The sequence below is a fragment of the Lathamus discolor genome, chromosome 3 (genome assembly GCF_037157495.1).
Source record: "Lathamus discolor isolate bLatDis1 chromosome 3, bLatDis1.hap1, whole genome shotgun sequence".
NCBI lineage: Eukaryota > Metazoa > Chordata > Aves > Psittaciformes > Psittacidae > Lathamus > Lathamus discolor.
In genome coordinates this window covers 28,866,859-28,880,683 of record NC_088886.1, presented here as the reverse complement: position 1 = coordinate 28,880,683, position 13,825 = coordinate 28,866,859, and the positions used below count along the sequence as shown (strand labels likewise).

Below are 13,825 nucleotides of genomic sequence, written 5' to 3'. Positions count from 1 at the left end.
AAACCTGCTTTGAAACATCAGATCCCAATCACTAACCAGGTGCCAGGCTAGAAGAATTACTGGTCTGATAACGCAGTAGGACAATGTTCTACGTTCTGCACCCAGAAACTGGCTTCTTTTTAAAATCTATTAGCAGCAGATTCCCATGCAGCTTGGTCAGAACAGTCTGGTCTTAAAGGCTGTTTTGTTTGCCTTGAAACATCTTGCTGTTTCTTACCCACCAATAAATTATCCAAAGTCCCGCTTCTTTTATAATTCATATGAATAGCAGAGGTTAGGAAAGTGGAGCATAGCCTGGAGAAGCCCACATTGGCTTAGTCACAGAGGTATTTTGGTACTTAGTTGCCACCAGTGGAGCTTTGTAAGGCTGCCTCTACATCCCCTGCGTCAGCCATGCCCACACACCTACTTGCGTTCAGTGGTCCCACAGGGCTCACCTGCTCCTCGGTTAGATTACGCTCACTGAGCAAGGTGCACCTCCCAGCTTTCCAACGAGTCTCCTACATTGGAGATATTCAAGGCCCGCCTCGACAAGTTCCTGTGTGATGTACTGTAGGTTACCCTGCTCTTGCAGGGGGGTTGGACTGGATGATCTTTTGAGGTCCCTTCCAGCCCTTGGGATTCTGTGATTCTGTGATTTCCTCTCTTGGGAAAGGGCTTGTTCCATTACTGAGACGGACTGCCAGCAAATGTGAGGTGGTCCAAACTGCCAGGAAGATGTGGCTCAAAGATGAATTCAAACCTGAAGCTAAAAGGTAAATCTGGATGTAGGTAATTACCTGGGAGGAAGGCGCCTGTTTGCTTTTCTGCTACCATTACTCAAAGATGTGCCTGAATGCAATGCATCACTTTTTATCTCTACACTGTAACCTCCACCATGATTTATAAAGACTACTGGAACTTTGTTTAAAGGAAACAACTCAAAGCCAAACCAAGGAACCACTGTCCCTCCACATCACAGAAATGTTCTTCCTCCAGAGCACTTCAGTGCTTGTCTTCCGTAGACACTTAAATCCTCCAACAAATACTTCTGACACCAAATCAGTGTCACTGGTGGCATCCCACTTGCCCGGGCTCTCCCTGTGAGAGACCACAAGCAATGAGTGGTTCATGCCTGCTTTGCAACACTGAGTAAACTTGCTACCTCTGTAGACACAGGCTAGGCTGAACAGAAGGGAGCTGTGTTTTCAACTCAGGTGGAGACAAAACTGTTGGGGACAGAATTTATTAACAATAAACCAGAGTGAAATGTAAACAAATGCACACCCTAAAAGCTCATGAAACCCCAAACTAACCTATCAAAAAGAAGAAAAAGAAAATCCCTTTAGAAAGCATTTTCACTCAGTCATTGCCAGACAATTTTAAAGCACTTGTACAGAATGAGCCCTCCACACAAAATTAAATCGATTTATGCATTTTGTGTCTCATACAACACTGTGTAAACAAACTTACACTGAATATAGAGAAGTTATATCCAAAAGGCAAGCTAGCACCACACACCACTTTGGTCTCAGAAAAACTTCCCTTGCTGATCTGTGTCATACGCAATAACCATATTTGCTCACTGTAAACAAAATCACAGCCACTCTAAGCACAATCACTCCTCTCTCATTCAGGCAGGCAATTTCCACTGCTCCCATTATGAATTTACCAGGGTGGTGGTGCCTCTAGCAGCAGCCTCTACATGGCATATACAAAAAAAACCCTAACACCTTCTAGGAGTGAGGTGCAGAATTTGCTATGTATGTGTTACTGACCTCCATCTGAGGACCTTTCAACCCCGAATACTGGAGTGCTACTAACAAAGGCAGAATCAACATTTTTCATTAGCTTCAAAACCTTCCAGCTGGCATCACAGGGGCTTTTTGTGAACAAGACAGAGAAAAGGAAGACACATTACTTTGCTGGCCTCTCAAATTACTGCTTAGCTGAGAATTTATTTCTAAGCATATCCATAGTTCTTCTCTGTATTTGGAAAATGAAGTTGCTCAAGCATTACTGTTTCAAACTCTACACTCACACTCCAAAACATCTAGGATTTGAATATGGAAAACCATACATATAAAGTTCTGCATTGCAATAGGCCTGAGTAAGAAACAAACACACAAGTACATAAACTTCAGCTTGCTCCTTTCAGTCCAGTTTTTACAAGATGCATTTTGTTTTTCATGAACCTGTATCTGCTGGAACAGTTGTAGCCATACCGACCAACCACCTTCGGCTGACTCGGAAGGAGTGATGTGATTTAGATCTCGACTAATGGCAAAGCCAGTGAGGTTTGGTGTTGTTTCCTTCCAAATCAAGAAAATTAGTCTGCAATCAACACTTTTCAAGAGCCTCTGCTCTGCGTCTCAGAGAATCACATTTGCTCCAACATGAAATTCGGCATTGCTCTAAAATAAATAAAACTCTACTACTGGAGCATTATGCATTGTCTGTGTATGCAAATGAATGTGCTTAGCATGTCAGTGTTAACAACCTGACCGCTGCTATTACAATGTTAGAAAAAAGACAGCATTTCAAAGGAAAGAGAAAAGCTGCCTATGCTGGAAAACTACCAGGTGAGTTTTAATGGCTGCTTTCCATTACTGCCCTTTTGTGAACCATTTTTCCATTATTGTGTTTATCAACTCTGAGAGGAAGTGGATGAATTGAAGCACAGGTCAGAGATTTTCTGTGATTTCTTTGTCGTGCATGGAGATCTACACAGCAGGGGCTATCAAGTGTCTATAATCACTTTATGTCCTATGTAGTTTAGGAGTTAAAGCAGCATTGCCTGCTTTCTTTTAGGACCCTGAAATTACTGAGCAGTAAATCGTCCCCGTCACATGAATAAGACTAGATTTTAAACTGAGAGGTGTCTTCTCCTACAGAGTATCCTGATTTCAGTATAAAGTCTATTATCCAAAGGGGTTACCTGAACTTGCACATGGAAGCCCTTTCTGCAAACATCTGACACAGCGTCAGGGACCTTGGTGGGTCCCATGGCAACCACATCACACAAGGAAATGACCTTGGTTCTTCAGTTGCCACCACACACCAAGAGGCACAATGCAAGGTTTCATCAGAAGCATAAAGCTTTCTTCTGGTGCAATGGAAATGGTTTGTGGTTTTACATATCTTTACCCTAGGGGAAGGTAGCATCACTACCAGAGTTGCTATACCTTTCAGGCTGTGTCCACTTGTTTGTTTCTCAAGGTGAAACTCCAAAACAAAAGCCTTACCTTCTCCCTTTTCGTACGTGTTAAAGCATTTGCTTTTGAAGTCTGCTTATGGCAAATACACTGCCTGCATTACGTGCATGTCTGCCTCAGCAGCAGCCAAGTTCCAAGGCAAACCACAGGTCTGGAAAGTTGTTGCTGTTGTCCTAACAGCTGTGTCACATGAGGGGATGTCACTGAAAAGCCAACCCCCAGTGAAGAATTTAGTGTTTCCTGGTCGCTGTTACTTTTGAGAGAAAGAATAACAAACAGCACTAGCTTTGTAATTCACTGGTGGAACTAACTGCTCTTTTTTTTTATTTAGTGGAGGGCTTTCTGATCTCTCTTGCCTATCCAGCACTTCATATTCACTGAAGACCAGCACAAATTCCATGAAGTCATAACCAGTTATCACTCAGAAGTGAAGAACATAAAAAAGGCAACAAAGACCAAAGAAGATTGTCCATAGCCATGTGTAAAGAGGAAGTTATTTCTGATGTGTTCACATTCTCATGGTTTCTTTGAATGAAGAAACAAAGTTCTTCATTCCAGTGGGGAAAAAAAAAAAAAGTATTATTCATTCCACAAAAGTTTAACAGTAGAATTAAGAAAAAACCAGGAAGAAATAGTAGGAGTGATTGCTGCAGATAAAGCTGCTGATCATGGCGGTGCACATGGATGCGGCCTTGGGCACTGGCACAGTTTTTTTTCAACTGCCACAGGTCAATCAGAAGTTGATGAAATACTTTCTCTCCAGTCTCTGGAGAGAACTCGCTCCACACAAGACTGCTCCAGGCAGTGAGGCTCTGCACAGATGGCACACATTTCCCCCCCTAGTTCAGATTCTTTCAACACAGGTATCTCCCAACTAATTCACAAAGGCATAATAAGTTCAGTGAGCAGTATGTAAAAAAGACAGTTGCCTGGTCGGTCTCCTCTGCTGAGCATTACATACTGTCTCCAAAGGCCATTTACTCTGACACAGAAGGCAGAGAGCAAGAGTTTCTTCTCAAGGTGGCAATGTCACTTTAGAGTAAACTATCGGAGATATTGGGACTATGTGCATCTTCCATATCAGTCCTAGGCTGCTGCCAAGACCCTGAATTGTAATAACAAGGCCCGTGTCTTAGCCAGGTTTAGAGATGACAACAGATGCATGCATCCCATCAGATAATCCCTGAATCAATGTGCAAGGCATATGCCATGCAATGTCAATAACCTCACTCTCTTCTCAGTCGGTCGCCAGTAAAGCTCATTACAGGAAGCTGGCTCTGTCCTTCAACAATGTGACAGGTGATTCTTGAGGAAAGGAACTGTTCTCACTTCCTGTAGGACTGGCTGCCTGCAGAAAAACAGCAAGAAAGGATCTGTCAGCTGAAAGCAGGATTTATTACAGCACAGCAGCTGCCTGATGGCAACACTTACACAACCTCTACAGTGACACAAACACCACAAGGAATATACAGAAAGGCACTTTAACCACTGATGTTGCAACTTAAAAAATGCAGAATGTATTTATGGCAACCACTTGGCAGGGGACACTGAAAGAACCTGTGAAGGAACAGGGGGTTACCAGGGCCCAGTGACACACCTGATAAAAATCATTCCTCATTCTTCTGGTAGAGATTTCTGTACTACTCTGGCTCCACTGTGGCCTAGACAGAACTTGGTACACCGCGAACAGCTTCAGCATGCCCACACAGAGTTGCTTGGAACAGATGCAGAGTAAGGAACAGGGTAGGTTAAACCATTCAACTGTGTCCACATGGGGCACATAAGCACAGCTGGAAAAGTCTAAATGTTATAGCCGTGCTGCCAGCGTCGTCCCTGCACCAGCTAGGAAGTAGAACCTGCAGAAAACCCCAGCATGGCTGATGTAATTTGGAGGAGCTTGGTTTTGCTTTAATGTACAACTTCAGAGCTCAGCTAACAGCAGCAGGCTACATCTCAGGCAGGAATCTCGCCTCAGGACTGTAGCTCCACTTGTACCTGTGCTTCCTCTGCATTCCTCAGGCATTCCACACACACCAAGTGCCAAGAGGAACAGTCCAGCTGGGTTTATGTAAGAACAACTTATTTCCAGAAAACACACCCATAATAAATATCAAAAGCAAGCTAAACATGTGTCTCTAAGGTAAGTGAGCACATCAAGTAAGTACAGTCAGAACTAATCCTTTTCTCATCATGTCTGTCAACTATAAAAACTTGTATTTCTGGAGAAATATCAAGAAATCCACAAACTAAAGACAAGCTTCCACTAGGACAGAATCTCTTGATATGTAAAAACCTACATACCTATGCAGCAGGCAAACAGGAGGCATCAACTGCTGAAATCTACTGATTGCTGATATCTATGCATCAGATACAATTTTGACTTACACGTGAGTCAGCTAGGAAATTAAAGGAACAGTTGCATAGAGCTTTACTAGGGAAACATTAGGGGCCCACCTGCTTCAGATGCCTTCCCTGCATCTTTAAGTAACAGCTCAGAATGACCTTTGAGAACCTCAAGTGCTTAAAGCCCTTTTTAGTGCTTTGAAATCTGGTCCTTATCACCTTCCTCTCACTTTTCCCAATAGTAAAAAGCCTGTGAAAGCCTGCACAAGATGTACAGTAACTAACAGGTGCTCTGTGACAGCAGAGAGCAATGCAGGACACATACACAGCGTGAATGGAAGATGACTTTTTTTGCAAAATAATTTCTTTGCTATTTTTAGCAAAAAGGTAAGAGTTTAACATTAGATACAGCTAAGAGGTGTGTTGTAGGACAAATCCTACCCAGTAAAAGTCAGAAGAGCCGAAGAGTGGACTTACATACTGAATTAGCAGAGAAACCCAAGTGATATACAATTCTGATCATGCTCTGCTTTGATGCCACTTCAAGACAAAATACAGTAAACACTGTGCCACTGGAAAATGAACTTTCTCCATGAGCAACATATGTATGTCACATCTTTCATAGGACATCAGCACCCAGGAGCGTTAAGCTGTCCTGAAAAAACTAGAACATGCGGAGGAGTATTTATGTGCACACACACACTATGCTTTTCCCTTCTTCAGCAGAGTTTCTTCTTTTCAATTGGCCAGTGCTTTTGTAAATGAACTGAAAGAGGAAGCAGGGACACTCTCGGGTGTTAACATCACATTCAGTCAGGGCAGAACAGTGCTGCTATCACAGGAAACAGAAATGTCAGAGGTAAAGCACATGGCATACGCAGCATAAGTAAATCCAAAAGAGCTGGCAATATTACCTAAGCATAGGACTGCTCAAGCAAGTACCCTCTAGGTCAAAACCTCCCTTCACCACCAAGGACATTCCCTACCATTGCCTCACCTGTACTCCCTGAATGTAAAGAACCCCATCTCCCTGCAAACGCAATTGTGTGGAACAACAATCAGTGAACAACACAGAAGATTTAGGAAGCTCTTTGCAGTTCTATTGCTTCTTTACTAGGTTATTTCAATTCTCTGTGTTTCATTTTCCCTACCTGTAATGAGAAGCTAAGGATATATGCACACCTTAAATTTCTTGCAAAGGTTTGTAAGGTACTGTGAGTTACCATGTGTTTGTGAAATGTTTAAAGATAAGTTACATCTAAAGAATAGAGCTGACGTTGCATTGTGATCAAATAATCATCACTAAGCCTCTTCAAATACGTTCAGAATGAGAATATACAGCACATAGCTCCTGCCAGTTTCATTGAGGAACCCAGCTAGTCCTACCCACACTCCAGGGAAAAATCATGCTCAAGAACGCATCTTTCTTCTCTCTTCTTCCAAACCTCCCCCCAGCTTATATACCATACATGTTTACTGTTGTAAGAGCATCTGAGATAACATTTCTGCTTTCTTGGGCTGGTGTTGGCTGGCTTAAAGCAAGTGCCCATCCTTTCCCTCTGACCTCAAGTTACAGACCTCTTTTGAGCCCACTGGAAACTAGCACTGCTTAAACCTTTTCAGGGAATGAGACATCCATGTGGTTCTTAAATACGAGTCTCCAGCAGAATGATGACTGTCACAGGCAGCACACCAAGTTTTGGCTATCTCCTTACTAGGCTGCCCTGTGCCTGTCTTCTGAACTGCCTGACATCTGGTCTACATTCAGTTGCAGTGCAGGCACACCCAGGGATCCAAACTGAAGAACATTAAACACTTTACAAGAGTGGAGCAAACGTGTCTAAAGATAAGGAAAAGGTCTAATGAAATCTAGAGGAAGTCTGAGACTAGAAGCTTCCCCCCAAACTTCTGAGAATTCACAGAATCATAGAAGCATAGAATTTGGGCCACTTTTCTCCATCCACATACAGGAAAAAGCATGTCTCTTTAACTACTCACACAACAGCCTGGAAATTGGAGCAGTGTTCAGCAGGATATAATTACATGGTTGTATATCCTGCAGATGACAAGTACAATGTCATATACTCCTGGCACATTTGTAGCATACAACTTCATTCCTGGAGAACTACTACAGTGCTCCCCCCATTCCCACCCCGAGGTTTGACATACGGAATGATGACTTTTTCCACTTACTCTGTCTGCTCTTTGTGGATGATCCTGAGGAGCTGGGACGGCTTGTGTGTTGGGGTCCAGACTGAGAGAACTGGGGAGCAATGGCTGGGACCTTTCCCTTTCTAGGGCTGGCACTCTGCACTTCGGGAGTGCGAGGGATCTTAGGTTTGCTGGTGAAGGCTGAGGGAAACTCACTGTAGGAGGAGATGGAAAGGGTTAGCAATGCATGGAGAATTATGTATGTATAATATGTCTGCAACCAAGTGAAACCTGCAGTACATGCTGTGACAGCATGACAGACTGCTCAAAATTCAGGGAGACTGCAAATGGAAAGGAACAGTGGCACTACAGGTACTGCCCTGGGGCATGTATTCACCGCGCTGCTTCTAAACTTAGCTCTATCGACCTGTCTATCCTACTCAAACATGGTTCTTTGGACAACAGGATTAAACAGGTTCAGTTAAGTCCCTTGCAAATAAGTAATAGATCTTTAGCTTGTTTTCCATTGTATTTATCACACACAGAGACTCAATCTGAGGTGCAAACAGGTATGCTACAGCACAGGAATGCACCCTTTTATGGCACTAACTATTATTTCTCCCAGGTATAGGTCACAATCTTGGCAGAGACAGGCAGCCTCCCTGGCTCCCAGCTGTGGTAAGATTTGTAGAACACCCTGAAGGCTTTGTCAAAAGAGCAAAAAGCTGTGATGGCATCTATGAAATAAATTCCCTAAGCACACAGGTTCCTTGTTCACACTGAGAACATAAACCAGCTACTGCTATTTCACAGTCTGCTTGTGCGGCAAGAATACCATTCTTTAAAATGTAGTCCATGACTGTGTGAAGAAACTTTGTCCTTCCCTGCCCCCAGCATCAGTGTTCTTTTCCAGGTACAAAAATTGAGGCCACCAGGAAACAGCAAGTCTCTAACGTAATTCAGAATCTATACTCATGTTTGCTCTAGTGAGTCAATTTTCTCTCAAAAGGAGAAAAGGTTAAACTGAAATAATAGCTATGTGAAAAAAGCTCACCATATTTAAATAGAAAACAGAAGAGCCAGAGGCAGGAGATCGAAAAAGGTGCCATCTAAAGATGAGATTAAAATGGAAAGTCCCCGTGTTATTAGTGCCATCAAAAGAACCCTTTGTGACCATCAGAAAGGGTGATTAGGAGGATTTTCAAGACATTTAATCTTGCCTCCTCCCCTGGGAATGCTGCTTAGTCAGTGCTGATTAGCCCTTCCATAGCCCTGCTTCACCTTGCAGGGAGATCTGAGCAAGTGTTCCTTTTGTATTTCAAATGAAATGAATTGTCTTATTTTACATTTGTACACACTAACTATTAAGGACAGAGACATGCTAACTGGCATGTCTGCCAAGAGCCATCTCAGCAGCCCTCGACCTGTCTCCCAGTATTACATTTGTCTCATTTCAAAGGAGGAGGTACCAGCAAAACAAAACCAAAACCTAAGATCTGCTAGATACAACCCCAAGCCCTGGGCCACAGACATATTTAAATATCTCTCACCATAAACCAGTCTCATTGTTACTGCTTTTTTGTCATTTTATTCACTTTAGTTCAAGAGCTGGGTTTTCAATTCACTTTTGCTTGTCATGGTAATCATACACGTACTATAATATGCTAACAGATAAAAAAGGAAGAATCAACAGCTTCACCACCACAGTTTTTGAGTGATAAATGAGCTTTCTTTCCCTCTTTATTCAGCAGTAGGTAACAAAGGTCTGGATCTGTATTCCCATACACTAAGAAGTGTTTTTATAGCCATCAGTAATCTTCATAGAGTTCCACTGCAGCAACCTGGGCAGATGGACTGTAAGCACTGCAGACACAAAGTAATGCAACCAAAGTCACTATACCGAAGAGTAGTCACTATACCAAAGAGTCACATAGTGGTCACACAGATGGCTCACATCTTTGCAAATTCTTCAGGAAAGGATTATATAAAATAAGCTGGTGGCAAACACCATAAAATTGAAAAAAAACCCCAACCCACCAAAACACTAAACCCCAGAGCAAAACAAAACTGCTGCTCTTCTAGCAGGGTGCAGAGTAGATCTTAGTCTCAATGTGCCCAGGTGCCATAGAGCCACCTCATCTTTTACTACACCAATAAACAGGCCAAGACCAACAGAAAAGAACTAATCCTCAGAATAACACCGAAAACTGCTATTTGGCATCCTTTAGAAACTGATGAGACGAAGAAAGAAGCAGCAAAATCTAACTGTGGGAAAATGTTCCACAGTATTTGGTAAAGGAGTCATTTACAACAAGGTGTGGTAATTTGAGAACAAGTGCTAAAGCAAACTAAAAAAAAAACCCCAAAACAACCAACCCAACAAAAAAACCCAACCTGCAACAAACTCACACAGAAACCTACGTTTGTATTGAGAGAAAGAAAACTGTTCACTTGCAAAACCAGACATAACTGTGTAAAAAAGTGCAGGGCAGACTGACACTGGGAATATTCAATCGGGAGACATGACAGGACTTGAACACACAAAGATGACTAGACCATTTTCTCCAATAGAAACACATTTGGACTTTGGGTGATTTTTTTTACCAGATTATCAGAAAACCAAGACCACTAGAGACCTAAGAAGGCCTTGTAGAGTTTAAGCCCTTTATGTCAAAATAAAAAGATACGGGCTTTTTCAGCCAGCCACAATTGTAAACTCAAGTCTATTACAAATTTGGCCTTGATTAGCTAAAAAGCACAACAGATTAATATTCTTACATTATTAAAATGCAGCAGAGAATAGCAATTCAGGGGCAGCTGCCAGTCTGACACACATCAGCTATAACAATCATTTGTGCCTGTGGAAAGAACCACAATAAACATGCCACTACTAGGTTCTCATTCTCTCAGACCGACTTAGCGTAAATTCACTGATCTCTGTGCAGTTAAATTCCCAGTCTATACTGCTAAGGAAGAGGGGATATAGCAGTGAGCATAATTCATCCCTCTTTTTCTCATACATACCTCTTCTAGGAAGGTCTTGGTATTTGCCTAGTAGGAAGGACACATCTTTTACAGCGGTCAAAACTATGACCAAAGCAGTGATATATTTGCTCTGTTTGTTTTGCAAACAAATTAAAGAATGCTTCCATGAATGAAAGAATGAAAAGGCACGTCCAGCTATTGCAACACCAACACATTAACAAAAGACCTTGATACAGGAACCCCTGTGCTTGGACTGTGAATGGCTGAATTCCCATATCCGTAACTCGAGGCTGCATTTGTAAATACAAATTACTGTATGCATGCTAAGAAAGCACGCAATGAAAAGACACTATCTTCTCTTGCAGGATACTGCACCTGTTTCTTCAGTTACAGATCCATCTATTAGTGAGATTTAGACATACATTTATGAAGAAAAATTAAAAATTACAGAAGACATATCCTTTTAATAATAGATTGACTGTATAGAAGCAAAGTCTCTCACCAAGGTGGGGGAAAGATGTTACCAATTTGGCTTGCTTCCTGCAAGCCAAGGCCTGACAAATAATCTCTCCATCACAAAGAAAGGACTTTGACCATAAAATTCTCATTTGTAATATGTGCTTGGCTTCTGTTAGGACAGGCAACAGAAACAAAACCAGTAATGCTGGGATGGGGCTATGACTACTAGGCATTTCAGCTGCTAACCAGTGATAATTTGTTGACAACATATAACATCTCAGATGTCACCATGGAAACAGCACAACTGGGGGTAAAACAAAATAAAACAAAAAGACCCCCCCAAAAAACCCAAACCAAACCAACCAACCAACCAAAAAACCAACCCACAACCAAAAACCAACCAAACCCACACCAATCCCCCAAAACCAAAACACCCCAAAACCACACACAGGCATCTGTAGGCCAGAAGGAAACAAAACTCTAAGCAGAGAGCCCAGTTTTCAGAAGTGCTAAACACAAATAGCTAAGCACTTTGAAAAATTAGATCCATAAAGAACTGGTAAAACCTTTCCTTGAACACATCTCCACCCATTCTGTGTTTTACTTCTGGAATGTACTTGCTTTTATAATTTCTCTACACTCACTGTTTAAAACTTGGCCCAATCAAATTAGCTATAGGAAAAAGCTGTTAATGTCTGAAGGATACATGCAAGCCCTGAAAAAGTTTGGTAAACCTTGGACCAATTGCTAATGAATTCCTAGTTCCCATCCAAGATATAACATCACAGTCCTACATATGACAAAGGCTTCACAGAGGGGTCAAGGTATGAACAGGAGAAGGAGAGGAAGGATCTTTCATCTTCTTTTGACAGAAATTGTTTCAAATAAGAGTTGAAACACATTGCTGAGAGAACTCATAATACTGCTCCTTTGCTATACCTGTCTAGAGGATAAACTGGGGATTCTGGTCAGCCATGCTAGTAACTCAGCATGTTTAAACCCCCTGAATCCACTTAAATGCTTAATTTTTCTTCCTCCTGCAAGTTAATTCCTGCCCTGTTCCCACAATCCTACCTGTTTCTTTACTAATAAATGATTTTTCATGGGTTAGAGTCGAGTCATCTAAGGAAGCAATCAGGAAGTTTTATTTGCAGAACACTGTGTTGTGCATACATGTGAAGTTCATTAATAATGTCTTGCTTGAAACTTCTCCCATTCTGGACCAGATGCTTAGGAACTGAACAGCTGCCTCTGGCACAATTAAGGGTATTTTGTTTGGCAAGCACCATCACAGCTGTCTCAGACCAGACTACATCATACATCAAATGACTTAAATTGTCTTTACAGCAGCATGGAATTAGCTGGTAAGTCCTCTCAGACTCCTCTTGCATTTTCAGATACTCCTCTGGATAAATCATACCTATGTGATTGCCCATTTACTTCATCCTGGGAGAAGTCAGTAGATCGGGAAGACAAGATATTGTCACTAGCTGAGATGCTTCGGTCCACTCTATGGCCTGAAGAGAATTCTCTAGATGACTTAATTTCAACTGCTGTTAAAAAAAAATAAAATCAAAACAAAAAAATCAAAACAAAAAAATCAAAACAAAAAATCAAAACAAAAAAACCAACAAACAAAACACAGTTCAGTGAGGAGCTGTCGCTTTACAATTTTACTAAAGACACAATCAAATCACAGTTCCTGCTGTATGAAGGAAACCTTGAGATAATAGCAGGCTACTGCATTAGCATGGCAGAGTGCATTATAGCTCATGAGTTGAGCCAAGCCAACTGCAAGTGTGCACATTTCCAACCCTTTGCAGTTGAAAAGTAAAACACACTTGGATCATTTTCAAAGCATTCACAATAGGCTAGGAGCATGCAGACCATCAGTTAAGGTATATCAGCTAATGACCAGTATCTCATTAAAGCCACAGGAATGTAACCACTTGCAGTTGTCTGTACATATCCATAGTAGGATAGGCAGCCACTGTGCACTGTTTTACACTTCTGTCAGACTTCAGGTCTATTACATTTGTTCAAGATGCCTCACTTTCTGCCTTGCGCTAATGGAGAAGGGAAGGACAGTCAGTCTGCCGAGAGAAGAAAGGCTACCAAGATGTGCAAGTTCAGTAAAAGTTTAGGGAAAATTCCTAGCTCCACTCCTCCCATGCTCAGGACAGGCTGACATCCTATCTGGTCTCACATGCTGATATGGATACAAATCAGGTCACTTTCAGGCAGTCATTTGGCTGCTCAGTGCGCATTCTGTCTGATATCCAGCATAGTAAGTATAGTAAGATGACCGGGGTTCATCTTTAGTCCACAAGTTTTCTGCTCACAGGAGACAAAACAGAAAGAACCAGAATTACTGATTCTTTACCAAAGTGATAAAAACCAGAGAGACACAGCTGAATATATCCAGCTATGGAGGACATTAAGAACTGCTCTCATTTTTATAAAACAAAAGAGGATCAAAGTTTCTTGAGGCTAAACTTATATTCCTTGAGATATGACCTCGATGATATTAACTGTTCACACAAAGCTTTTATTCTGCTTTTTCACTCTTGGTCTCTTATTATTCATTTCACGATGTGACTGCATGAAACTCTGAATCCCAAAGTACTCATGTGATGCTGGAAAACACATATTCTGAAGTGAGCAGGTTCCTGGTACTGGAACTAAGATCAGAA

At 41.8% G+C, this 13,825-nt stretch overlaps 1 protein-coding gene across 5 annotated transcripts in view; it reads right to left on the bottom strand.

The window, feature by feature from the left end:
* Positions 1-1,917: 1,917 nt before the first annotated feature.
* Positions 1,918-13,825, bottom strand: part of ARMC9 (armadillo repeat containing 9) — a 71,936-nt gene continuing 60,028 nt past the window's right edge. For 4 of the 5 annotated variants that reach the window (XM_065674350.1, XM_065674349.1, XM_065674348.1 and 1 more), the window contains 3 exons: positions 12,553-12,685; positions 7,731-7,903; positions 1,918-4,542 (listed from right to left, as the gene is read on the bottom strand). In XM_065674350.1, coding sequence (XP_065530422.1) covers positions 4,520-4,542; positions 7,731-7,903; positions 12,553-12,685 — 329 coding nt within the window. In that variant the 3' untranslated portion in view covers positions 1,918-4,519. The remainder of the gene's footprint in view (positions 4,543-7,730; positions 7,904-12,552; positions 12,686-13,825) is intronic. The other variant, XM_065674351.1, reaches the window with a different exon arrangement.